At 41.3% G+C, this 28,000-nt stretch overlaps 1 protein-coding gene across 3 annotated transcripts in view; it reads left to right on the top strand.

Annotated features, from left to right (window-relative positions):
- SEPTIN7 (septin 7) overlaps window positions 1-25,015 on the top strand; it is a 77,840-nt gene extending 52,825 nt beyond the window's left edge. For 2 of the 3 annotated variants that reach the window (XM_048510543.1, XM_048510544.1), the window contains exons 8-15: window positions 600-692; window positions 4,414-4,510; window positions 6,549-6,600; window positions 7,261-7,386; window positions 16,370-16,390; window positions 20,070-20,205; window positions 21,810-21,949; window positions 24,000-25,015. In XM_048510543.1, the coding sequence (XP_048366500.1) occupies window positions 600-692; window positions 4,414-4,510; window positions 6,549-6,600; window positions 7,261-7,386; window positions 16,370-16,390; window positions 20,070-20,205; window positions 21,810-21,949; window positions 24,000-24,039 (705 nt within the window). In that variant the 3' untranslated portion in view covers window positions 24,040-25,015. The remainder of the gene's footprint in view (window positions 1-599; window positions 693-4,413; window positions 4,511-6,548; window positions 6,601-7,260; window positions 7,387-16,369; window positions 16,391-20,069; window positions 20,206-21,809; window positions 21,950-23,999) is intronic. The other variant, XM_048510545.1, reaches the window with a different exon arrangement.
- The last annotated feature ends 2,985 nt before the right edge of the window (window positions 25,016-28,000 follow it).

The following is a 28,000-nucleotide window of genomic DNA, read 5'->3' as shown; positions in this document are numbered from 1 at the left end:
CTAGCCACTTTGCAAGTACTGAAGTCGTGCCCGCGAGGGTCGCAAGGAAGAGGCGAGACGCGGAGATATCATCCGGTGGAGAGAGCCAGCAGCAGGAAGCGTGACCCGTGGATCTGGCTGATCTACGGACCTGGCTACTCTCTCGTGTGCTAGTCCCTGGCACCTTTTATTAGGGTTTCTCGGGGGGCGTGTAAAGGAGGCAGGCAGGAAGGAAAGCGGGAGAGCGGGAGAGCATCATGTGATGCATGATCTCATCAGGCTGCTACGTGCAGGAGGAAGCATCCGCGTCTGGGTCTAATCCATACCTGGGGGCAGGAGCCCTTTTGTCCCTTTGTCTGGGACACCTGGTGACCGTGAGTCAGGTAGTTCATGACCTGTGACTCACGGGGGAACGGGGGGGGGAGCATGTGCGCCCAGAAGGCCTCAGCTGGCACCGGCATTCCAAGCGCTCTATCTGCGGTTCTGCTGGGTTCGCGGGCTCACCCCTACAAGTACCATGGGCGTAACTCACAGATGAAAAAATGGAAGTGCAACACGTGTTCCATATGCATGGCCCATCGTTTCTTCAGTCTCGTATCAACAAATATTTTTAATTACAGATAATGAAAGAAATTCAAGAGCACAAAATTAAAATATATGAATTCCCAGAGACGGATGATGAAGAAGAAAATAAGCTGGTTAAAAAGATCAAGGTACAAAAACTGTCTTGAAATTTTTTTTAAAATAATCGTTCTGAGCTCTGCGGGCAGTTCATTTACATAGAATTCTGTGTGTCAATGGTTTTTCCCTCATGAAGGGCCACTCTATAAATGAATGAGCATGCAGAGCTCTTCTGTCTGCTGAAACTACTGAAAAAGCCGTTGCGTTCTTAAGAACTTCACGTGCTCACTGAAACATCTGCACACATAAGAAGCTGTTTAATCACAGCAGTGGTGGACTTGTGGGAAGGCAAATGGATTACTCTTCTTGAACCAGGCATTCAATAACAGTGCGGAAAACTTCTCAGTCATATAGAATTTGGAAAAATAATTAGATCTGGTCAGCAGTTAATGACCTGGCCTGTTCCTTATCTATTGTTCCTTGAGTTTAAAGAAGCCCACACATGAAAAACAATATTTGATTACCCGGAGAGGTAAGAAAATTAATTTTTGGTCATGATCTGTTTTTAAAAATTGTTATTCCCATTGAAGGTTATTGTGTAAGTCATGGAAAGACCTTACATTCTCATTGTCTGAAGTATAATACCTCATAGGCTATAATTGAGTAATTTGTCAGGTTTGCCAACAATTTTTGTTTGGATGGTGATAAAATAAATACCTAAAGATCAGACTTTAATTCTGCCTTTTGACAGCAGGTAGAATTGCCTGTTGTGAAACTATAGCAGATTCCGCATGGGCCAAAAATGAGGTGTGAAAATGGTGCAAAATGGTTTAAAACCCTTTTGCACCATTTTCACACCACTGTTTTTGGCCCATGCGGAATCCGCCTTTGGAAAACCTGTTGTGTAACTGAAAAATAAAAAGGAGTGTTAAGACATATAATGAACTTCAAATAAAATCGAAGATGCAGCGAGACCTCATGTCCAGTATCCAAGTGGTGTATTAAAGTAGTTATATTTGTATATGAATTACAAAGTAGTGTGCCATAACCTTTAAAAGGTGTAATACGGTAATTTAAACCATTGGATCTGTTGACACTCTTGTTTGAATAAGTGTTATAGAGAGCCTTTGACACCCCCTTGTGGCTGGTATGCTTAAATTTTCAACCTGCAGATGAATGATATATTATGGTTCATTGAAATCCCTGATCCCTAGGGGTGTGCAGAGTGCTTTACAACCCAGATTTATCTGTTGACCCAAGCAAGGGTCTGAAACCCTTTTAAAAGTAGTAATCTGCCACTTTCTGGGATTTCACACACCTTTGACAATTCTAGAGTGTAACCAGAATATCTATTTTATACTCTTTCTGTATAAAGAATAAAAGAAACTCCAGTATTATCTTGATGTTCTTAATGTAAGTAGGCAAAGTATTATCCCATGTGCTAAATCTTGTATTGAAAAACAAAAAGCTATTTGTTAAAGAAGAGAAATCAGAAACTTACATGGAATTTTTCTAAGAAAGTACAAAGCAGAAAGCATCTTTTAAAATGTATTACCTGAAACTTCTGCCAAGTATTCCCAAATTGTCTGGTATCTAATACACATTCAGACAGAATTCTGGAGCTCATTTATGTTGTAGGGTACTGGCTGAAAGCGTGGTTCAGATATGGAATCTAGTCAAGCAGCTTTCAAATGGAGAAGCAGCAAAAAGTGGATCTGGATCCTCTTAATAGATCTCAGATAACAACTCTCCTTCTCTAACTGCAGCAACCAATTAACATCTTCCCCTTTTCTAGATGGTATGAGCAATGGCATTTACCAAACTGAAGCTTCAGTTAAGATTGTCTGACAAAAATGTTCTTTCTCCTGGAGGCGACTTCAGGCATCTTGGATGGGTGATTTCTCAACCCTTTCTCAGGGAGGCAGGAACTAAAACTTGCAACTTCCTGTGGGAGGCTTGGGCATCCATCTTGATCCCCAGTATTTTTCCTTCCTCAGCAGGGAGAGCAGGTCCTTACTGGGCTCTAGAGCAGTGATGGCGAACCTTTTCGAGACCGAGTGTCCAAATTGCAACCCAAAACCCACTTATTTATCGCAAAGTACCAAAACGACAATTTAACCTGAATACCGAGGTTTCAGTTTAGAAAAACAATTGGCTCCGAGGCGTGCATTATTCAGGAGTAAGCTTGGTGATAGTCAGTGGCTTTGCTTTGAAGCAACCGTACAACTCTTCCAACGGGTGAATCATGACCCTAGGAGGGTTTACTCAGAAGCAAGCCCCATTGCCAGCAACTGAGCTTACTTCCAGGTAAAGGATCGCGCTAAAGTTCTTTGCATGAAAATCAGTGGGGTTTAACAGCGCTTAACAGGGTTAACGACACTGCTTCCCCAAAACTAGGTCTTAGGTTTAATGCTAATAATCGAGCCCAGGCCAGCCTAGATGTGTGTGTGTGTGGGGGGGGGGAGGTGACGACTCTGTTTGTGCATGCCCACAGAGAGGGCTCTGAGTGCCACCTCTGGCACCCGTGCCATAGATTCACCACCACTGCTCTAGAGCCAGTACAGGATTTTTTCCTTATTTCGTTTTCGATTCGTGCCTTTTCCCCTTCCCTATTGGGAACCGAGTGCAGGCAGCATTCGCTGCCACAGGGCTCTCCCTCCCCACCCCCATCTTGTGCTGCAGGGCTCTCCCTCCCCACACCCATCTTAATGCCCCGGCCACACCGCAATGCAGAACAGGGCCAGGGCTTTCACACACACACACACCCCCCACCTGAGACCTTCCACAGGTCTTTAGCAGAGGGGACCCGGGCAGCGACCCGGCAGTGTCAGAAAGCCGCCCAGGAGCAGGAATAAATTCTAGATTGCATTTGTGTCTGACAATCCAACTGCAGTGTCATATAAATGTGCCAGCAAATACACTTTCTGGCAGAGGGGAAGTGAGGTATGTGTTGATCTTCAGAAATAAGAGTTGAATCAACCTGGATAACTTAAAATGGCAGCTAATAAAGACTGGATTCCATGAGAATAATAAATAACAACTAACGATGTTTGAAGTTCAGTTTTCTGTCATTTTTGCTGAGTATTGTGTCTGGTTTAATGGGTTTTAGTTCTCTTTTAGTTCTCTTTTTCAGGGGCAAATGTATAGGTAAAATAAAGGAATTGGTATAGGTAAAGGAATTGATAATAGGTAAAGGAATTGATAATAAAATAAAATAAAGGAATTGATAGGTCCTATGAAGTTGCATTAGATGAAATTAGATCTTTGGCCCATCCTAGTCCAGCAGAGGCTAGTTCTCAAGTAGTGATCTTTTCCATGTCTGTAGCCTGAGACCCTTTTAAACTTAACCTGAGGAGCCCCCCTTTAATCATATTCCAGGAATAAGAAGAAGAGGAGGAGTTTGGATTTATATCCCCCCTTTCTCTCCTGCAGGAGACTCAAAGGGGCTTACAATCTCCTTGCCCTTCCCCCCTCACAACAAACACCCTGTGAGGTAGGTGGGGCTGAGAGAGCTCCGAGAAGCTGCGACTAGCCCAAGGTCACCCAGCTGGCGTGTGTGGGAGTGTACAGGCTAATCTGAATTCCACAGATAAGCCTCCACAGCTCAGGTGGCAGAGCTGGGAATCAAACCCGGTTTTTCCAGATTAGATACACAAGCTCTTAACCTCCTACGCCACTGCTGCTCATTGGTAATCTTACAAAATTGGTAATCTTACAAAATAACCTTACAAAAATGCCTTTTGTTTATATCCATAGTGCAATACAAGCAAATGAAATTGTAATGATTGAACTGTAACGTTTTCTGTCTTGTAGGACCGTTTACCTCTTGCTGTCGTAGGTAGCAATACTATCATTGAAGTCAATGGCAAGAGAGTGAGGGGAAGGCAGTATCCTTGGGGAGTGGCAGAAGGTAAGAAGGGAAATTGTGCACGTTCATATAATTGGACAGTAAGGTAGTTATTTGAAGGAGTAGCTTGGAAATGCCTCATGTTGGAGCAAACTACTCTGCATCTGCATTCCAGACTGAGTGGTTTCAGCAGTGTGGGAGCCGGTGTAAATTCAGCTTTTGGCTGGAGAAGGGCATTCGTAATCTCTTAGGACCTAGAATCTGAGGCCAGTGTGGAATAATTGGAAAGAACATCTCTGGCCCTGCTCCATCCATGGCAGTGATCTCCATGATGATCAAGGGATGGGTGAAAGAACCACTATTCAACCCATCTCCTCACCCTCCTGTTAAATGGAATGATCAGGGGTCTGCAACCTGTGACTCTCCAGATGTTCATGGACTACAATTCCCATCAGTAGTCAATGAACATCTGGAGAGCCATAGGTTACAGACCCCTGGAATGATGATCAAATTGAATGCTTCAGTAGAACATCCATGGATTGCCTTCCATGAATTGATGCCTCACTAGATTTCCAGAATGAGTCACGTTATGAATGCCTGAATTAACCTAGAGCAGTGGTGGCGAACCTATGGCACTCCAGATGTTCATGGACTACAATTCCCATCAGCCCCTGCCAGCATGGCCAGTTGGCCCTGCTGGCGGGCTGATGGGAATTGTAGTCCATGAACATCTGGAGTGCTATAGGTTCGCCACCACGGACCTAGAGTAAATATAGTCGTAAGATCCTATCGTCTTCTGAGTTTGTTTTGCCTGTTTTGATATTCATTTTAATATTTATTATCACAGTTCTGATTAATTATCACAGGGAGAGAATTACTTTGGTTATTTACAGTGCTTACTTCTTTCAGTCTGACTGGTCAGGGAGCACTGTAAACGGAATCTTTTTTAATTCTTATTAGATTATGCTTAATCACTGTAAGAATTTTCACAAAACAGTGTATTCTTACTTTGAAAACCAGCCAGTGAACCTTGCATGCGTGATAAATGTTTGATTTGAAATCAGACAAAACATATGCAGTGTATTTAGTAAACTTACAGAATAGTTTGCTTGCAGACAGTATCTGCCTCAGTCCTAGCAGAACAGTCTTAAGGTAATCCGATTAATGGTGTCAGTCTGAACTAATATGTCTTAGTTCTCATTGTGCTATCTACATAACTAAACAGAAAGTAACGCTTTGCAAATATGTGGAATTTTCCCAAGTAGCTGTTGGGATTATACTAGTTTCTAAGCCTGCCTCTCTTTACCCCATCTTCTTCCCCACCCCCAACCCTACAATATGGAAAGTGGTTCCCTAAATTGGGGGATTTTTCAGAGTAGCATCAGAAGCAGCGTGAAGAACTACAGTACGCATATCATAATTGTAATAATCACAACTAAGAACAGAAGCTCAACAAACCATATTCTAGTTATGAAATCAGAATTATCTCTAAGGTAATATCACCTTCACTTCTTCAGTTGTATATAATCGTAAGAAATGTAACTACAGGACTCTTGTGTGTTGTAGTGAAACAAATTATGTGGAATCTAGGAGATATTTTATGTGCCCTTTGCTTGAAACGATAGATATTTTATAAGCTGTTTCCTTTCAGATTTAGGCTTGATATGTACAAGGTTTTGTGTGTGTGTGTGTGTGTGTGTATGTGGAACTGTGTGGTGCTAAAACTCTAATCATAGTTGATTAAAGTTGCACGTTGTCCCAAAATGACATTTTTGTGATCAGGCAAAAAATGGGAGTAATTGTTCCCAGGACTTCAGATATAATATAAACTTTCTGACACCTGAAAATGTGAATGAATTTTATTTTTATTCTGGTTTTCTATTGTACATTTTCAAGATTGCAAACAGCCATTGTTACACTTTGTTGCAGTAACTCTGTGTGATATTTTAACAGATGCAAAACAAATCAGAATTATGTTATTAGAATGCAATGTAAAAACCGATGGGTAATTGCTCCATTTTATCTGATGTTGCGCTTGTGCGCGCGCTCTCTCTCCCCCCCCCCCCCGCACAACTTAAAATGCAACATTTTTCTTTTGCAGTTGAAAATGGTGAGCACTGCGACTTCACAATTCTCAGGAATATGTTGATAAGGCGAGTAATTTGCATGCAAAGTTTTGAAAAGTTTTTTAATAGATGGGAAAATGGGAAACGTTGTTTTTAATGGGATGGAGTCTTGCAGTTAAAATAAATGCCTATTCCACTGTGGTTGATCCAAATATTGGATTCCTTCTCTACTTTATAATAAGATATTTAAAATACTTCACAAGGTCATTGTGGTGCTTTTGTGGCATCATTTTTGCTATCATGAAGTAGCGAGTCTTCCACATCCACTAGCAATATGAATATCTTTAAAACTGCCTGAGGTTTTTGGAAGACTAGTCACCTGTGTGCTAGTAGAGCTCATAGATATTACAAAACTGTCTAATTCCGTTGCTGAATTTCCAGAATTCAGATGACAATTACATTGTCTTTGATTAACACAGCAAAACTGGAAAGGAACTGCAAGACTTGGCCAAAATGTGTCTCTGTTGCTATTCTACTACTAGAGACATTAAAATGACAAATTTGCTTGCTTTTCCTGCAAGTGCTGTAAGTCGCTATCTTTATACAGTTAGCCATTTTTATATTTCAAGACCCTAAAATACCCATGTCAAGGGCTTTGCTTAATTAAAGTTAATGATGTTCAGTTGGTATTTAATCATTCCAAGAATGAAAATTGCTAACAACCTCCCCTTTTTTAAAAAAAACTAGAACTCACATGCAGGACTTGAAAGATGTCACTAATAATGTCCACTATGAGAATTACAGAAGCAGGAAATTGGCAGCTGTTACATACAACGGAGTGGACAACAACAAAAACAAAGGGCAGCTAACAAAGTAAGTGCCAACTACAGTGGTTCTGTATATTTTGCCACTGAATTGGATCTTATAAAGGGATTCCGCAACACCCGAATGATCTCTTCTGATGCTTGGTATGGGATTTAAATGTTTTAACAAGTCACCGGCAGTCGAGCTGTTGGTCATTTGCTTATAGCTGAAATCCGGTGAAGATGTACTAATTGATATTGCCTGTGGTTTCAGTGATGAAACGTCTTTGAAAATTCAATTACGTCATCTTGTGAACATGGAGTTGCTTTGGGCATTTTTGAGGATGTTCGAAGGCCAACAGGAAGAGTGGAAGTTGCTCATCTGATTGCCTGTCAGTCAGTTCATTAGTGCACTGTTTTCAGAGGAGAACAGTGATGAAGCATTTTGCTTAACTGAAATATTTGTGCATTCCATGTGCAGGTCTTGTATTCTTCTGTAGGGCACTGTAGGGTGTTACCTGAGGAATGTGGATATTTTTATTATTTTTGTCTGTTTCATCTCTGATGGGGTATATGACTTGTACGCTCAGGGATGTGTGTCAGTCAAGTATGTTTTTCACCAAAACGGAATAATACTCCTCTGTTGGGCCTGTCAATGCAGAATGCAGTTGGTTCCTAACAGGAGGCCTGATCCGGATCATTGGGCTGGTCTGCAATTGGCCATGCTGACAGGGGCTGATGGGAATTGTAGTTCATGAACATCTGGAGAGCCGCAGGTTGCAGACCCCTGTAACTTTCCATTGTCCTGAGGACTCAACTCTATCTCAAACAGTTGCACTGGCTGGAAAAAATAGAAGAATAGTCCCAGTTAAGCAGCAGGGCATAGCTTCTGGGGTTCCCAGACCAGAAGGGGCGGTTTGTGGGGCTGTTTATCTTGTGTGTATTCAAAGCATGAGGACATGGGACTCCCTTTTCCAGGTGTGAATTGCAACATGCTGTAATTTATTAAGATTTCTACCCTACAATATTGCCAGCATAATGCTTTCAAGGCAGATGATATGAATGAAATAAACAATTGAAATCAAAACAAAACCAGTTTATAACCTCTTGCGGTAATGACCATTTTGGGACTTCAGTGCAGTAGCTGCAATAGTCTGCTGCAGCAACACAAAACTAAATCCCGGTGCACCTTAAAGACTAGCACCATTTATTCCAGCGAGTGCTTTTTGTGAGACAGTTCACTGCTTCAGATGCAACGGGAAGAATGTTCATGGTCTAGCTTTCAGGCAGATTTGGGGTTTGGACAGGTTTTGGTTTGGTGGATGGAAACTATCAAGACAATAAGAACATGAGAAAAGCCACTGGATCTGAAGAAGGGAGCTGTCTCACAAAACCTCAGAGTGGAATGAATGTTTGTCTTTTAGGCTATGGGATTTCTGTTCTCTTGTATCCTGCTTGAATCAACTTGGCTGCCTTTTTGACTGCTGGCAGAGTTCAGTGAGAACAATCATATGTTTGTTAGTTGTCTTCTTGGAAACCATGCCATGCTGTTTGCTTTACAAGGGTCACCCCTACCCTTTCCACCTCCAACATCAAAAACACATTAACTAGGAGGGCATCCACAACCAGTTGTGTAAATGCCCCCTCACATTCTCTTACTCCCAAGGAAGTGGGAGGGGTTCACTTCTGTGCCAGGGCAACTGATCAACTAGTAGAGATGATCATTGTAAAAAGTACTTCTGATCAACCTGTTCAAGCAATTGTTTTGTCTTTAGATACCAGTACACTGTTCTTGATTCGAGAGTCTATAGTTGTGGCACAATTGTAGCCTTAACTAAGGGGTACAGTTTGTTTGAAAACTGGAAACTGATTACAGTTTGCTTGTAAAGAGAGGAGCATGGCGAGCAAGCCATCTTTATGCCCCTGGAAGTAGAGTTTTAGTGTGACTTGGTTTGGTGCCTGAATTCAATCATATGCCCCTTCCGCACATGCAGAATAATGCACTTTCAGTCCACTTCCAATGCACTTTGCAGCTGGATTTGACTGTGTGGAATAGCAAAATCCACTTGCAAACAATTGTGAAAGTAGATTGAAAGTTCATTATTCTGCATGTGCGGAAGGGGCCATAGAGTTCTTAGATGCAGATTTGGGAGTTGGACAAGGTTTAGTTTGGTTGATGGTAAATATCAAGACAATGACAGCAAAAAACCATGTTGGATCAGACCAAGACCCATCAAGTCTTCACACAATGGCCAACCAGGTGCTCCTATGAAGCCCACAACAAGCAAGATGGCTGCAGCAGCATTATCCTGCCCGTGTTCCACAACACCTAATATAACAGGGTTGCTCCTCTGATACTGGAGAGAATAGATATAAATCATGATCAGTATCCACTTTGACTAGTAACTATGGATAGCCCTGTCCTCCATGAACATGTCCCCTCCCCTCCTAAGGCCATCCAAGTTGGTGGCCAGTACCACATCCTGGGGCAGAGAGTACCACAATTTAACTATGGGTTGTGTGAAGACAGTGACAGGAACTATTTCCCTGTTGATTGTGTTGGGTCTTTCAGTAGCTTTTGGTATCTCTGAGCACGTACAAGATGGGGAGGTGTACATGGTGTTGCCATGAACTGGTTTATTTCAGCGCCATAGGAATTCTCCTGTGTTCGTTCAACTTTGTGTATTTTGTTCGTCAGTATTATTAAGGGACTGCTGGTAATGATCTTTAGAGATTTGAAAAATGAAATCATCTATGCGTTATTTTTGCTTGGTTTTGTTTTGAACAAATAAATGAGTAGAGGGGATAAACTGTCTGAAGCTGAAGCCAGGCAAAAGGGAGGGAAGGTGTACACTTACCATTGATTCCGCACAGCCACCTAATTCATATGGATGGTTGGATATCTATGATGACAGAGTTTGTGTTATATACTTGCTGTTTTATTGGGAGATTAAATTGTATCGTCTATTCCTTTATTGTGCCATCTACTCATTCAGTAGGTTAAATTTTCTCAGAAGTAGAAAACTATTTTTAAAATTATGCCAAAGGGTAATTCAAAATTGTGTGTTTTTAAACATCAGGATATTGTTGGATTCTGTTCTTTTGAGGAGGAGCTGTGTTTTAAGTATTGAGGAGCTAGTTTGGACATTGCACAGTTTTATATCTGCAAATTAGATATCAGGCCAGTGCATTCCATTGGGTTGATTTGGAAAGCATGTAATTAATGTGTCACAGCTGTTTACTACAAAGACAGTAACCAGATTCCTCTTCCATTACTAAAGTCTGAGACATCCTCGTGAGAATATAGCTAGTCACCATCCAAGATGTGGGAAAGAAATTGGCTGCCATGCATGGGCAAAGGATGACTCATTCAAGAATCTGTACCTGTTTAAGATCTTTCACTTTTATTTTTCTATAACTTCAAAACATTGTCTTTGAAAGTTAACTTTGAACCTCTCCTTCGCAGGGCCAAAGTAGATGTGGCAGTATCCGTGGATCCAACCTGTGAATGCTACTGCCGTTTGAAAGAGGTTTAAAATTGCTTGTGAGGGCCTGATCCTAGTTTGGCCCACAGTGGACAGTAATGCACCTGTTGTCCCCTCCCCCGGGCCCTTTCAAGTGCCAAAATGCCCCACACCGCTGACACAGTTTTAGATCACTTTAAAATGGTACTGGCATCTACCAGTCTGGCATACAGACTCTGTCATTCGTTCTTTATCTTATAGAGATCTGGTCTCTTGGGTTCCTTGCTGCAGGAGATAATAGATACTCCCTCAGATAGGTGGACTGAGTAAATACCAGCTAAGGGATGAGGTAGACTAAATACTGGGAGATCGGTATTTACAGGAATGGGTGATTTGAATAAGCCCTTTGCTTCCTTTTGGGAGCTTATTCCATCTTCTCGTTTCCATTCATAAATGCCAACTATGGCTTGTGTATCAGTGCCAGAAGAGGTTGCTTAACTTTCATAGAAATGAGTTGCATTTGCAGGAGAGGGGGGAGTGCACCAGGCAAATTTCATTATCTAGTATAGGAAGATTATCTTTATTTCATGTTTGCAGAGAACCATACAGAAGCTACAATTATGGGCCCGTGCTCTACATCGGTTAATGTAAATGAATCTGTCCTTCGATGTGTCTTAACCAGTCAAGGTATAACTTGTGGGTGGATTTGTCCTACTCTTTCAACTAATCTAAAGTTACTGGCTTTTTTTCTGACATCCTCCGGGTTTACACAGATTTCTTGGAAGTTGAATAATCAGCCGGTTGAGCATTCTTTCCTTTGTTTCCTTCTCGTGGAGGGCCCATAAAAGACTCCACTCTCTGCAGCAGTCCCTTCTGTGGCTATATGTTATTTCTTTTTCTCTTCTAGGACCAGTTTGTTTCTGCAGGAAGGGATCTTTTTAGGCATAAAGTCACAGCTTCCATGTCAGGTGGCTGTTTGGATTGTTGGAGTTGATTCTTCTGTTGATCGAACTTTGGAAAACAAATAGAGTTCCCCTTTGTGATGTTTCTGTGGTCTTCTGATTGGAAATTGGTTTTGGATCAGCGAAATACCATGCTTGGAAGTTGACTTTCCACCCTTACTTAAAGGTTTTCTTTCTTTTTATGACTGTTTCATAATGGAATTTATATTCTACATTTAAGGTCTCCTCCTTGCACTTCTATTGTTCAGTGGCCCTCAGGTTGCTAGACTTTTCCCGAGAGAGCATTGGAGGCCTTAGATTGCCAGTTGGCTATGCTAGGGCATGTAGAGCTTCTCCTCAGATTTTTTTGGCATTGTGCCTCTATCGTCTTTCTATCTATTGACGGTTCCTGAATATTGGAGGGCTATCTTCTTGGCTAAGCTAAATGTTTTTTCCCCTCCCCTGCTGAGCTGGATAGATTCCAAGGAGCGTGTTCCAGAACTCTGACACAATTGAAACTTTATCTAGCATTCTTTTAGTTTTTGAATTGGTGGTGCCTCCAGGAGTTGTCTGGATATCTCTGGTGAGCATTTCTGACTCCTTTTTCTTCTTCTCTGACTTACTTGCTAGCTGATACCAATTTTGTTATATTGACCACAACAATTTTTTTTTGCTGTATTAGCAACTGTTGAACTGGACAGGATGGCTTGAGTTCATTTCTGTCTGAGATAAGGAATATTTTGGTTTACGCACAGTCCATCTACAGTCACTTCTGACAATGTGAGGTGCTTCCCCATTTATTCATTGCATTTTTCCACCCACAGCATGTATTAAAGGGGGAGAGTGCCTCCCTCAGTTTTTCTTCTGCCCCTGAAGAACGTTGGATTATTTTGTTCCAGTTCTCAGAGAATTTCAAAGTCATCTCTAGTTCAGAAGATTTTGCTATCGTCAGTGCTTTTTTATTCAGAATAATTAAGCTTGGCCATATGTCTTTGAAGGCCTTATTTAAGAAATGCTCCCATTGGCCATTCGACACACATGAGTTATGCCTCCTGTGCCTCAGCGAGAGACACAACTCCTTAAGGTGCTCAGTCTGTAAGCAATTTATGCTGAGGGCCCAGAACAAAAGATCCTCCCAGCTAAATGTTGTATTATAGGAAACTCCCCTCAAGAGTTTGGCCCCATCAACAGCTCCAAAAAATTGAAGAAAGGCCAAGAGAGCCCTGAAAGAGCATTCTCGATGCCCCCAGCTCCAGTTGCAAATCCTGACTCATTGCCACCTTTGACCTTGATTCTTTGGTCACCCTCCACCTAAAAGTCAGTCATGAACCACTGCTGGGAAAGCAAAGATAAAGACAGAGCATACCAAGAAGAGGAGCACTCTCTCCTCAGCTAAGTTTTGGTCACACAAGAAGAAGTTTACCTTATTGGTTCCAGTGCCTCCAGCCCACATCTCAGTTCCACTGCTGATTTCAAATACTCCTCAGTGTGGAAACCACTCCTCAGGCTGACTGTTGGAGGGAGAAATTCCAGATACTTCCCCGGTGACCTTCCCTTTGCCTCCTAGACCAGTTGTACACCCAGAGTGCATAACACCTATCATCCCATACTTGGTACAAGACCATTCCTATCACTGTGGTGATCATTGTCAGTTTCATTACTTTCTGTACGGATCCCCATGTCACCCTTACTGTGAAAATCACCAGTGTTTCTACCACAGTGACTATGATCGCCATCCCCGCTCTCACTCAGAGCCAAAGTACGAACATCAGCCTCTATCTGCATGACTAAGCCGGATGACTGGGGCTCATCCTTGGGAACCAGGCTTAGAACTTCAGCTCTGGCTCCTCACCAAAGGGACAGGGTCAAAGATTTGCTTCTCAAAAGCCTTGACCCCCTTTTTCCCCTCAATGATGAGACTTTTTTTTAAAAAAGGAAAGAATGACCAAGTAACAACCAGATCACTTGGCATCATTCCTATATATACTAATCTATTCAGGCGGAAAATTCCCTCAAACTAGGTGAACTTCCCAGAAACCCCAGATACATTCCTTAACATGCCTATTCATCTAAAGAATACTTGCATCCCATCTCTAACTCCCAACTCTTAATTTTCACCGTCCCAACCCACAATGGTAGTGCATTCCTTCTTGCTACCAATATGACAACAGAGGAATAGGTTTTCCTCTTTCTTTGCTTCGGCTGGTTACATCGGAGAAAACATGGCAACACACACAGTCAACACAGGAGAATTCCATTGCTGAGAAGTTGGGAGTTGGGGCATGGAAAGGAGAGGGACAGAAATGGATAGCATCTTTGCAGCCTTAGAAAAAATAAGAAAAAATAAACAGTTTTAAAATTATAATTACTTGCTTTACATTATATTGGAAGCATTTTAGAAGAACCACCATGCAGATTGCTTTGATGTGAATAGTAGAAAATCTGTTTAAATGTAATTCATCTTAAGATTCAATGCTGTAAGTAAGTATATATGTATTTAAATGCTGCCCTGTCCTGGATAGTCCAAGCAAGCCCAATTTCATCAAACCTTGGAAGCTAGGCAGGGTTGGCCCTGGCTAATATTTGGATGGGAGACCTCCAAGGAAACCCAGGCTCGTGACGCAGAGGCAGGCAATGACAAAACACCGCTGGAAGTTTCTTGCCTTGAAAACTCTGTAGAGTCACTGTAAATCAGCTTGGACTTGCTGGCAATTTTTAAAAAATGCTGCTTAGTTATTAGCTTGTTAGTCAAACTGTACTTTGTACTAATTCTGAAAAGTCTCCAGGCATGCAAGTATAATTAAATGTAATTATAAATGCATTGCTCTTTTAGTGTGGCGTAGCAGTTAAGGTGTTGGACTAGGACCTGAGAAACTCAGGTTCAAATCTCTCATGCCATGAAAGCTTGCTGGGTGACCTTGGCCCAGTCACACCCTGTCAACCACGACCCTGGCAAGTGCTTGGATAGGTGACCTCCAAGAAACACCAGAGGTGTGATGTGTGGCGCAGAGACAGGAAGTGGCAAAACTCTAAACATCCCTTGCCTTGAAAACCCTTCAGTCATAAGTCAGCTGTAAATAGATAGCATAATTGTTGCTTGTGGCTTTATTCTTCCAAATTCATGTCTTTGAGTAGTTGTCAATGATTGACAGATCAATGATTGACAGAAGTAATGATAAACTATAAAAAATACTAAATGTTTACAAATGAGAGGATCACAGTGAGTCAACTGTGACTTCTAACTGCTGTCCTTAATAGTTTTGGATACGTCTGTTGAAAAGTTCCAGCGCATTTTACCATCATTTTTAGTTTCTTTTAGTTTTGGTTCAGGCCTGGGTTTTTCTTGGAAAAAAGCTATTTCCAAGAATAAGTGCCAGTTGCAAGAAGATGCCTTGGAGGAATTTCTAAACAGTTAAATACAATTACTGTTGAAAGATCATCCCTTTCAATTCTAGGGGGAAGGACTCTCATATTCTTCACTATATTATTATGTGACTCTTTGCTACTGGGTGGGAAGCATCTTTTGCCAGAAAAAATGTTAGTAATCTGGCTAATGCTATGACCATTTCTTATGGCCCCTTCTGCGAATGCAGAATAATGCACTTTCAGTCCACTTTTGCAATTGTTTGCACGTGGATTTTGCTATTCCGCACAGTAAAATCCAGCTGCAAAGCGCATTGAAAGTGGATTGAAAGTGCATTATTCTGTTTGTGCAGAAGGAGCCATTGAGGCTGGAAATCTTTTTTAATGCATGTCATGGGTAATAGGAGCTCTGCTCCAAGATAGCAGGTAGACGCCAGAGTCGGGGAGGTGGGGGGATCTCGCAGCCAGTGGTGGCTGAAATATTTCACCCTCTACTTTATCTCATTAGTTCAAGTGAGCGTACAGTGTTAAGCATACACATACACATAAATCCCATCCATTTTTCCATGGCCAGTTTTATGCCAGTTCAAGCAATAGTGTGGGTTTTCTAGAAAATTTTGATTTGGAAAAATTTCCAATTTCAATAAACAATATTAAATGTTAGCAAATTTTAAGCTCCCACAAAATGGCAACGTTACCCGGTTGCAAGGACATTCAAGTCAAATAATTTGCATGGTTTTATAATGTTGGAGAATCTATGAAATGCAGAAAAACTAATTGTTGCCATTCGATCATCTGAGTTTAATTATACTGAGCTCTATTTTTTTATTATTTTTTTGTATGAACAGCTCCTTGTGAGACCTCTGCTGGCCAGTTAGATGGTGCTTATTGATTTCATTTTGAATATGCTGCCTAGCAAAGGCCCAGAAACAGTTTGGAATCACGTTTGGAGAAAAGTAGTGAAGTGAATGTCACTAAAATATTTAGACGCTAGTTTAAAAAGCATGCGCTCCTGCTTGCATTCCTTTGCAGTACAGGTACATTGTTCTCAGAAGCTTTGCGCATCAGGTCTGCATTAATTTTGTGGCACTGAAAATAGACTTTAACTAGCTTAAACTAACTGTTTCTCACTTTACAGTGAAGATTTTGCTTCTGGGGAGCATCCAAGCCTTAAATAGCTTCAAATCCATAATGAATTTGCTTTTTAAAATTGCTGCTTTTTATTTTATTTTATTTTTGTGGTTTTATTTAAGCATGCTAAGCGTTTGTATTTTTTGTTTTATAGATTTGACACAGTTGAAGGCATGTAAGTGGTCATTTAAAACTTTTTTCCAAAGATGTAAGACAACAAAAGAACTTTAATCAAAAAAGGGCTTTGAATGTCAAGTGTAATTTTTTTCGTTTCATTTCCAGCTCTTGCATTTGTTTTGCTTTAATGTTTTTAGTTTAAAACTAATGTTTTTAGTTTAAAACTAATTTGAAATATTTTTAATGACAAATGCAGAAAGCATTCCTAAGTCACAAACAAGACAGAAGGTCCTTTTAGCAGCTATCAGATACAAAATCCACAGAGTTTGCTGCCTTTAATTACCCCAATTATATATGAAATGCTCATCAAGAACTTGTTTACTTTTGTTGCCTTTCAAGTTGCAGATGGTTACAAGAACACTTGAAAGCACTGGGACTGTCCTGTCATAGTGCTGGTAAAGGAGGCAGAAATATAGATATGATGGTGTACCAGCGTATAAGTCTGTGGTGGCGAACCTATGGCACTCCAGATATTCATAGACTACAATTCCTATCAGCCCCTGCCAGCATTGCCAATTGGCCCTGCTGGCAGGGGCTGATGGGAATTGTAGTCCATGAACATATGGAGTGCCATAGGTTCACCACCACTGGCATAAGTGGCTCTCAGGGGCTCAGTTTCCAGCTGATCAGGCGTTGAGTTCCCGAGAGAAACGTCAACCTGGCAGTACTGTTGACTAGGCTCAAGCACCCCTTCCTCTCATCACAGGGAGAACAGAATGATTAAATTGGGGGGGTCCTGTGTTTTATTTTGCTTTGGCATTTCCCACCCACCCCATTTAAAACCTGTTTGTTCTGAGCACAGGTTGGGAGAACTGGGAAATGCTGCAGTGCTTCTAAATCAAATGCAAACTTTGCAAGATTTCCCCCTCATCTCTTTCTTGCTACGTCCTGCTGGACACCCCCCCCCCCAATCCCCCCGATTTGTTACTGTGAGGTCAGTGGACTCTCAAAAACATCATTGGGACAAAGTAAGGACATCTGGGGGTGTGGTTTCAGGGGAAAGTGTCATCCTTCTGCAAATAGACATTTGGTTCAGTTGGAAGAATTTAAGCCACTATATTTTAGCGAAAATCCCAGCACAGAGATCTGTGAGAGTTAAGTTCTGTAGTGCTTCCTTGAGCTTTCCTTTTATGGAGAAGTAACTGCTTTGAAGAAATTAGAATGGTGCTGAAATTTTCTGTTTTGAAATCCGTGCAATTCTGGATACTTACATGCCCTGAAAAGATTCTTTTATGTCGTGTACATTCTAGGTTCTATTGATAGTAGTGGCTCTATGAGTAATGTTCCCAGTGGGTGATGAGCTTTCTTTACTCTCTAAAATAAATTACCACGAAGATTGCCCATCTCCACAGGGCCAATTTGAATTAGTGCCATAAGTTTTTGTTCCAGAAATTTTTTACCAAATATACTTGGGCTTTCTTATTACAGCTCAGACCTGTGGATTCGCATACAAAAGTTCTTTCCACGACTGATCATTACCCCAATCCCTTCCGATTCTCAAACTCCAGTTACTAACCTGTCCTTCCTGACTGGCTTCCCTTGCGAACCTTCTGGCTGCCATTCCTTCTCCTACCTTCCTTACAGCTCTCTCCCTTCATGTCTCTGGTTACCTGGACAGGGTTCTTTGTTTTGTGATCTATGCCAGCTCAATGAAAAACTACGAAAGTGGTGTTTTTTTTCTGTGAGCCATTACAAATTCGGTCTACATTTGCCGGAGGACAGCTGTCTCAAATATCTGTTGGCAGGTGTGGAAGAAAATATATTGATGCTAAGAAACTGTAATACTTTCCTCCAGTGTCTTCTCTGCAGTTGAGAATGCTGTTGAAGGAGTGTCATAGTATTTTTTTTAGTATTGCCTGTAGCATTGCAGTAAGAGATTCTTCCTCCTCTTTATGCCTGTGTCATTTTGAAACTGGTTACTTAGGACCATGTTGCTTGCTGCCTTGAAGTTCTACCAGCTTTTAGAGTAATACTGTTAAAAAAAATGTTAGCATCTGTTTGGCACAAATCTCAGGTGGTAAAGTGAAGGTTGGTTCTGCTAGTTTTATCTTGTTCACTGATCCCTCTCCCCTCCCTGTTCTGCATTGCATGAATGTCTAGGGGCAAGTGGTGGTAGACATGTGCACTTCACCAGCTACTCTCAGACAGTATGACGTGACCAAATTGTGGCATGTGTAGACTGTAACTTTGATTCATTTTTGGTGTTGAAAACCTGTGTGCGTTCGGAATTCATTCGCTATAGGGAAAGGAATCTGGGTAATGCATTGAACATGTGATTTTGAATTCAACAAGTTGCTTAGACTACCGGTCTGTTTTAGATTCAAACATTACTATCATCCAGTTAGAGCTGCAAGAAGAGCCCAGACTCTCTTTTATCATGGTTTACAAGTCCCCAATTCTCATTTATGTTTTAAAAAACAATGACCAGTCTAGCCTTTTTTGCTGCAGAATTTTAAGGAGAAAGGTGCAGGTTCCTCATTTGTCTTGCAAAAAACGGGGCCAGAGAGCTAGAATATTGTTGCAAGGTTTTAATACTATACTGAAGGGAGAACATGGTGGCCGTTGGGGGATGAAACAAGGAAAGTGCATCAAAAAATATTGCATGAATGCTCTGTTGCCTCTGCTAATGCCTCTACATTCACAGCAGCGTACAGAGAGTTATATTCACATGGAACCCTCTGCAGTAGGGGTAATTTTACTCAGCAATTGGTTGTTTGCTGCAAGTTAGCGTGAAATTCAGTTCCCTTCACTGTTTGTTGGTTCTCATTGCTCTATTAGACTGAGGGCTGCTACATCCTGGTGCTTCAGAGCCAGTAGGAACCACAACTGCCAGAATTTCTGTATCATGATGTAGCAACACCGTGCTCCGTTGGCTCCCTGGTCCTCCCCTGGCTGCCCACGTTCCTCCTGCCAATAGTGCACGACCCCAATCCCTTTGGCCTTTCTTCTCAGTCCATTGTCTTCCACCTGTCATTCCTTCAGACTCCCTTCCTCTGGGTTTGCTGTCACTTAGCTTCCCTGCATCCCAGGATCTGCTCCTAGTTCTTTACCTGTCCCACATGAGGTTTTTATCTCTGCTAAAATAACTTTTCACATCACTCTTGGAAACTGGACTACAAAATGCCTTGTTGCCCAAGGAACCCAGCCATCAAAAAGACAAAAATGCCATATGTTATAGAAGTAAATGGAATTGTGGCTTCCTAAATCATAAGACTGCAGAAACAAAAATAAAGGTAGCCTAGTATAAGCTTCCCTTACACAGATGTCATCCTGTAGGTTAAAATTCTTAGTGCATAGTGTATTGTTGCCTGAGCTTGCTCATCAAATGTGCATCAAATCTGTGGTGTTAAAAACTCACTGTATGATTTTCTTTCCTTTCACAACGTGCCCTTCCCTGGAAATTGTGGTGTTGCAGGTGGAGCACAGTTCCCTACCCCCCTGTGTTTGTAAACTAGATGTTCACATTAGCTTTAATGTATTATGAGACATTACTATGGTGGGAAAAGCATTTGATCACTATCATTAATTTCTAGGCACCTTTTACTGGAATGGGTACTTCACTGGCAGATTGTTGCTTGCTTCCTTTCAGTGTTTCTCTGTTGCCTTTTACCGATCGTGCATTAGCAAAAGAAATGTTCTCCAGGGAATAACCAACTTCCTGCTTATGTTTATGGCAGGAGCCCTCTGGCACAAATGGAAGAAGAACGGAGAGAGCACGTGGCAAAGATGAAGAAGATGGAGATGGAAATGGAGCAGGTCTTTGAAATGAAGGTCAAAGAAAAAGTTCAAAAACTGAAGGATTCTGAAGCTGAGGTAAATACAGCTACAGCTAAGCATACCACCTTTGGGACGAAGCACGGATTGGAAATAAAAATATATCCCAACAGTTAACCTGCACACCGAGCCATACCACTTCAGATGATTAGATAAATTTGCAGAGGAAACAGAGTAGGTCTTGTTAAGTGCACGTGAAGATTTGGTAACATGACCCTATTGTGTGGCCAGTGTGCTGGAGATGCACCATTCGCAGTGGCCTCTCACATTGAAAGTGTGGGTGTCATGATTATGGCTTTGATAGTTGTTAAATTGATGCGGCACAGGGGCAGAGATTGGCCATAGTGACCATCAGAATTTTTTTGATTGGCCCATTGCCTCCCCCCCCCCCCCCGGGGTGGGTCAGCCCAGTAGTAGAACCACAACATCCAGCCAAGTTGTGGTGGATTGGACCTGGATGGACAAGCAAGAACGCTTTTTTCTCCCCTCTTCCCTTGCGGTGGAGGGGGAAGCACTGAAGGTCAGGGCTATTTTTTTCTTTCTAGTTCATCCCTGATTGTGAATGGACCATATTGTTAAATTACATGCAAATTGGATTACAAAGGGAAAATGTGACTGACACTATATTAAGAGGTAGAGTTCTTTCCCTGTCCAAGCCCCAGGTCATTACTGATCCCTGGCATGTTCCCAGCGTTTACTATGTAGACTATATTTATAATGTGGTTTGCCATTGCCTTCCATTTTTTCAATGCCTCCCTTTCCAAAGGATTTTGTCTCAATTTTTGTTGCCTGCTTTGTTGTATGAAATCCAACGCAGGGCAATTTAATGCAGCGAACATTAACGACTGACAGTACTGTGTTCCTTTTAGCCTCCTCATTAAAAGGTAGCAACTGTATTGTCTGTGTTTACAATAATTAGCTAGTTCACATGTGTTGGAACAAGGAGTTGTAACTTTCAGTATATTTTCTCACCCTTCTGGCTGATACCTGTTAGATCAGTCATAGTAAAATACCTTTTGCTTATATACATGTATAAGGAGTACCTTGATCTGGTGTAAATCAAACCCCGAATCAAAGTGAGGTAACTTGATTTGGAGTGAATCAAAAATCTCTTTTCTCCCCCTTTACTAGAAGCGATCCACGTAAAATAATTTTGTTAACTTGATTGGAGACTTTAACTTGTACATTATTCCAAGGGCTCATGCTATGTCAGAGTTCTATCTAAAAGCATGAGACCAAATGAGAATGCCAGATGATAACTTTTTGAAACATCATCATAGTTTTTTTTTAGGAAAGCTTAACACTGACTAGGCAGAGTAATGAATGTGTGAAGTAAGAAAACTGGCTCTGAAGTCAGTCTAGGCTATGAGAAAGAAATGGTAAGACCAAGGCACTGCTGAGTACAAAATCTGAATGTAATTGTGCTTAACATGAAAAGAGAAACGCTTCTCTAATGTTCTCTCAGATGCTGGTTTCCATCTCTGATAAAATATTACCTAACTATGGATTCCATACAGATAAGCTGGTTTTATTTGTACAGTGTAAACTTGATGGAGCAGCTAGTCCAAAAATGAAGTTTATGGTTTAATCAGCAAGATGGCACTGATGGGGACATTATTATGCTTTGCATTTTTGTTTCTCAGCTTCAGCGACGTCATGAGCAAATGAAAAAGAACCTGGAGGCCCAGCATAAAGAACTGGAAGAAAAACGCCGCCAGTTTGAAGATGAGAAAGCAAACTGGGAAGCCCAGCAACGTATTTTGGAACAACAGAATTCTTCCAGGTATGTAGAAGTCGGTGCAGTTCTTTCTGGGTCTGTTCTGATTTAGAGACTTAAGAGTTAATTGTGGGCATTGCCTGCAAAGTCTTAAGTTCTTGTGTTGCTTTCCAAGTTATTGCATGTCTGGATCTGCTGCCCTTTCCCTTGTCAAGTTACTTCTGTCTTGCAAAGTCTTCTGTTATCTCAAAGCCCAATATTTTTGAACCACCCCTGCTGGAGTGTTTCCTCCACTGTTCCCTGGCACTTGCACACCATTCTCTTTTCTCTTAACATCTCCCATCCCTGTGTAACTAATATGACTTATATAACTCTGAGCAAGGATTATTTATCTCCTGTGTCCCGTCACATATTTGCTTAGCATATTCACTGAAGAGCAGTGATAGTTATAAAATTAACAAGTGGGAGGCGCACGAGATTTTTGGGGACAGAACCTATTCTACCCCACCCCCCACCCTGCCTCTGTATCACGGCTCCAGGCCTCCACCTTAAGCCCAGCAAAGGTGCCTAGGAGCCTCTTGGAGCTCAGAGCCACTCCAAGCATCTACCACTGCAGAGGTCCCAGGCCTGGAGCCGCTCTTGGCAGTGGCCAACACCAGTTCAAAGGATACGCTTGTATTTTTAAAAAAATTGGGAAATTTACCCCAACTTTGCATAAAAATCTCTTTAGCATTAAGAAGAAGAGTTGGATTTATATCCCCCCCTATAGGAGACTTGAAGGGATTTACAAACTCCTTTCCCTTCCCCCCTCACAACAAACACCCTGTGAGGTGGGTGGGGCTGAGAGAGCTCTGATAAGCTGTGACTAGCCCAAGGTCACCCAGCTGGCGTGTGTTGGAGTGACTAGGCTAATCTGAATTCCCCAGTTAAGCCTCCACAGCTCAGGCAGCAGAGCCGGGAATCATACCCGGTTCCTCCAGATTAGAGTACACCGTCTCTTAACCACTATGCCACTGCTGCTCCTTTGTCCGATCCTGACCTGTAAATTTAAATGTCTCCAGATTGGGAGGTGGGGAACTCGCTATTAGCTATATAAATGCTTTGGATAGGAAATCTCCATGTTTATTTGGTATAATAATGTGTTAGTATTTGAAAGTTGTTATCCAGTTTTAACCACTGGAGAAGTCCCCCATGTTGGTAGAACTTACAGTCCCGTGTATATATTAAGCAACCCTCCAATCAGGGAAGTAGGCTGGCTTATGGAGCTCTAGCTAGAAAATAATGCTTAAGCAAGGAAGCCTATAGAGCAGGGGGTAGGGAACCTGCGGCTCTCCAGATGTTCAGGAACTACAATTCCCATCAGCCTCTGTCAGCATGGCCAATTGGCCATGCTGGTAGGGGCTGATGGGAATTGTAGTTCCTGAACATCTGGAGAGCCGCAGGTTCCCTACCCCTGCTATAGAGGTTGGAAGTCTTAGCTTTTAACGCTCAAAATTCAAAATTCACTCGAGTCATATACAGATAAAAGCCTCTTGGATTTTTCTAAGCTTCGGAGTAACTAAATACATGGATGTGCCATTGTCCCCAGTCCTACAGCCTGTCTGGCTAAAGTCTGTGTCATGGTTGAATATTCAGCCTTACTATCAAGAGAATAGTTGGTCTCTGTAAACCCATCATCCTGTATATCTCATATTGAAAATGAGAGCCAAAATATATTTTTTCACTGTTCCTCAAAAAAATGATATATGTGCGTGCTAATCAAAAGAGTGTGCTGGTGAAGTGGTTAAAAGCAGGTGGATTCTAATCTGGAGAACCAGGTTTGATTCCCCACTCCTTCACCTGAGTGGCAGAGGCTTATCTGGTGAACCAGATGTGTTTCCACACTTCTACATTCCTGCTGGGTAATTTTGGGCTAATCACAGTTCTCTCACAACTCTCTCAGCCACACCTACCTCACAAGGGGAGAGGAAGGGAAAGGAGCTTGTAAGCCACCTTAAGTCTCCTTACAGGAGAAAAAGGTGGGGTATATGTCCAAACTCTTCTTCTTCTTCTTCTTCTTAAAATATTTGCCTTTGAATACCATACCAACGATGTGCTCTCTCTTTGTTTTGAACAGAACTTTGGAAAAGAACAAGAAAAAAGGGAAGATATTTTAAATACACTTACTAACCGCCGGTTATGTATTAGTTGCCAATGTTCCAGCCTGGACATCCGTGTGTGTTGGATCTGTTTGACCAGCCTTGCACCACAGTTGTATCCATCTCTATGGATTTAACAGCATGACAAAAAATTTTGTTTGTTTTAATTTTGATGGCAATGGAGATGCCTTGAATTGTTTAGGGTATTGTATACTTAGGAAAACAAAACAGCTCTAAGTACCCTTTTTAAGAAAAACAAATTCATCTTAATGCAAAAGAACATTTTACTGTTGTACAATCATGTTCTGGTGGTTTGAATTGTTTACAGGATATTCCAGTATACAAGGACTTGGGAAGGTTTTCCGTAAGGATACATTGCCATAACTATGCTTCTATTATTAAATAAAAATTCCATTCAGTGCAACATATATAATAATGTAATTTAGTCTAACACAGTGGACCCTATTTTTGACACTTCCATTGTTTAAATATGCATATGGAAAGACAAACCTATAGGCTTATGGTACACCTAAAAGCTTTTTTATAACAGCCTCTTTTTTTTTTTTTTTTGGAATCTTTAAATATATGCTATTCTCATTTAGTAACTTCTTTAGCCGGAAGAATTTAATTACTGTTTCATTTTTGTAATAACATATAATTTAGATATTTTCCATATATTGGCCCTGCTAAATAGATTGTAGTTTCTTTCATATGGTAGGAACCAGTGAATTAAACTTTTCCTTTAACTCCCTTTTTACATTTTATGGTAAGTAGCAGGAAAATGCATTTATAGATCATTTCTAGGGAAAAAAATGTGGAGTTATCTACCAACATGTTTCTACCTGTGTGCAGTCTGTCTTCTACTAGAAATGAGAATCATGGCCTCTTAAGAAAAGGCACCATTTTGCATTTAGCTGTATTCATATACTGCATTTCTGTATTTTTGTTTGTATTGTAAAAAGTCACATAATAAACAATGTTGTGATGTAACATATTCGAAGTCTGGCTTCCCTTCTCTTTGGATACACCCATACAGAGGATTTCATTCGTGTTTTCGTGGCTTTAAATTTTCAGTGTTATGCTTCACAAATGATCTTTGGAGCACTGACTCCCAAACGATTCAACCCATTTATCAGGCTAAAATCAGATTTTGTGTGAGAGTGATTTAGTGTCATCATATAGGCGTTTAACCTCTTCGATGCCAACAGTGGGAAGGTACTTGCAGTGGGGGAAAGTATGTGTGTGAGAAGCGATGGGAGCAGTTTTGCTTAGCAAAGTATGAGATATGGGGTATGCTGTAGCGTGACATCTACAAAAATCATGTGCTCCAACAAGTAAAGTGTTCAGGAACTGGAGCAAGAAAGTAAACGTAGGTATTCAACTATATCAATTAAGCTTGTAGAAGCAACAAATTAAAAGATAATTTTCGAAATAGTAGAAAAGATACCGAGAAGCTGATCTCTCCATGTTAATATTTGCAAAAGATTTTCATAGGTAGCCTTTGAGAAGTGTATTCTTAAGGACAGGAAAACTGTCACATAATGCTGACATTTTATATCCATTTGCAATCCAGAAATTGCATTTATCTCATTTGCCAGGGTGGTAACATGCAACCAGTTATTAAATTGCCAAAACGAGTAATTTTTTCCCCATTTGCATTTTGACCTGTGTGCATTTTTGTCCTTTTCTGTTTACTGGAAATGCTGAGTACTTATTGATGGATTAATTCCCCCTTCAGCCACCGCTCCAGAAAATACTGAAGCAGCCTTTAAAAATCAATCTAAAAAGAAGACCAAACCTGTCTCCTGCTGTAATGTTGCAGTTCTGGCACAGTTCAAATAATTACTTTCATTTTGTAGGATTTTAACAGTCTTCCAAAGTCCTATTAGTATTCTGTGAGGTTTCTGGATCGTTGGAAGTATGCTAGGAATTTGACATTTGTGGGATTGGAAAAGGCCATCTAAATAGGCCAGAATCAACTGCCTGTTGTGGGTTTTCTTGCATGTGTGGCCGTGGTCTGGTAGTTTTTGCTCCTAGTGTTTCACCCACATCTATGGCATCTTTAGAGGCATATCATGGTAAGATGTGCCACAAAGAGAAACACATCTTACTGTGATATATCTGAAGATGCTAGCCATAGATGCAGGCAAAATGTTAGGAGCATAAATGACCAGACTATGGCCGCATAGCCCAGAAAACCCACAATAGACAGCCCCCTAAACACTTGGGTATGGGGTGTTCATATGCTCCCCGCTTAAAAAAAGGTTTTGTATTTTGGGACAATATTCTTTGAAGCACTTTAAAAGAGCATGTTCTGTTTAAGTAGGAAAAAATAATGACTTGCAGGCAGATTGACCTATTAAAATGCCAGCCAGTTTGTCTATAGCACTGAGCCAGAGGACTTGAGTGGCAGTCTGCAAGCTAACTCACCTGGGAAAAGTTGCTGTTATCCTTGGTGTGTAGCTAATTGCAACCTTGATTTAGATTCGCAGCAAGAAACTTTTAATGTGTCCATTAAAAGGAAAGCCCAGCAGAAGGGAATATTGAGTAGGAAGGAGAATGTAATTTATCACCACCTTCTGAACAGTTGATCTTGGCCTATAGTGGCCTGAGGATTTCCTGTAACTTGGAAGAGGGTTTTTTTTTTTTGTTCTTTTCAAGCAATCAATGTGCTATAAACGACTCTGCAAGTGGGTTCAAAAACGGTCAACTTCGATGTGAACATAGAAGCAGAATGAGGCATGGTGTTTGGCAGGGTGCTATCAACTCTGCCACCTCAACTTGCCTGCTGTGTCTGTGTATTTAAAAAGGCTAACTTCCAAGTACAGAACTAATGAACTATTTGAATCCCCACCCCCCACCCCACCCCCGGTTTAACTTGCAGCAAGTATTGGACATAAAGTTTTCAGGAACCATGTCAGCCTGACATAATATGGTCCATGTTGACTTTCAGAGTTGTACTATCTAATACAGTGACGATATATAACATGACTAAATGAATAGTACCCTTTTCTGCTGCATATGTTGACTTGGCCTTTTGTGGATGGATTTGGGAGTCTATACTCTGTCTCACAGAAAGAAAATAGTAGATTATATGTCCCTTCACCACAGAACTCAACATGCCTTCTTTGTTGTAGAATGCTCCACCTGGGTCCTACTACCTACCTAGCCCTGCATCCCCCATCTGTTTGATGATAATCATTAAATGAACTATAAATGCTCTTGTATCAAAGTACCATGTTCAGTAATGCACAAAGTAATGGTTTTGACGTAGTCAGCCCACAAAAATGAATGATAATTTTCATATTCATTCGGGACTATATTCTAATGCAGAAGTGTATGATTTTCTCAACTGCTGCACCTCAAGTGACTGTACTGACATCTTTATCTGAAACACAGTATAGTGGATTCACGGTATCTCTATGGCAGGGGTAGGGAACCTGCGGCTCTCCAGATGTTCAGGAACTACAATTCCCATCAGCCCCTTTCAGCATGGCCAATTGGAGAGCCGCAGGTTCCCTACCCCTGCTCTATGGCTTCATAGGTTGCTGTTTCAGTCACTAGAATGCCCCTTTATCCCCGAGGACCAGTAGCTGTAATGAGGCAGCTGTGCTGGTGTATCCGTGGTCTTCACTTAATAAAGATGCTGTCTTTTAATCTTTTATTATTCTTTGTCAAGCTACCAACAAGCTATTGTTTGTTTCGAGGCCCCTTCGTCTGAAGGAGTCCAGACTTCCACAAATATGACCTTGCAGACTTTCAATTTTGACTCCACTGTAACACTCATGCAAGAATAAATGTGTTTATATATATTCTATACATGGAACATTGATATGGTACTGCTGAGCTTTTCTTCACACATTACAGCAAGATATACCCTAACTAAAGAGGGAGTTGCTAGGGGGCAGGGAGAGGTGTGGTCTGCCCCCCCCCCCCCAGTCAAGCAACAGAACCAAAATGGCTGCAGCCTCCCAAAGCA

This window comes from Sphaerodactylus townsendi, linkage group LG11 (assembly GCF_021028975.2).
Source record: "Sphaerodactylus townsendi isolate TG3544 linkage group LG11, MPM_Stown_v2.3, whole genome shotgun sequence".
In the NCBI taxonomy this organism is placed as follows: Eukaryota; Metazoa; Chordata; class Lepidosauria; order Squamata; family Sphaerodactylidae; genus Sphaerodactylus; species Sphaerodactylus townsendi.
The sequence above is the reverse complement of the archived record's forward strand: the minus strand, read 5'-3'. Positions and strand labels throughout refer to the sequence as shown.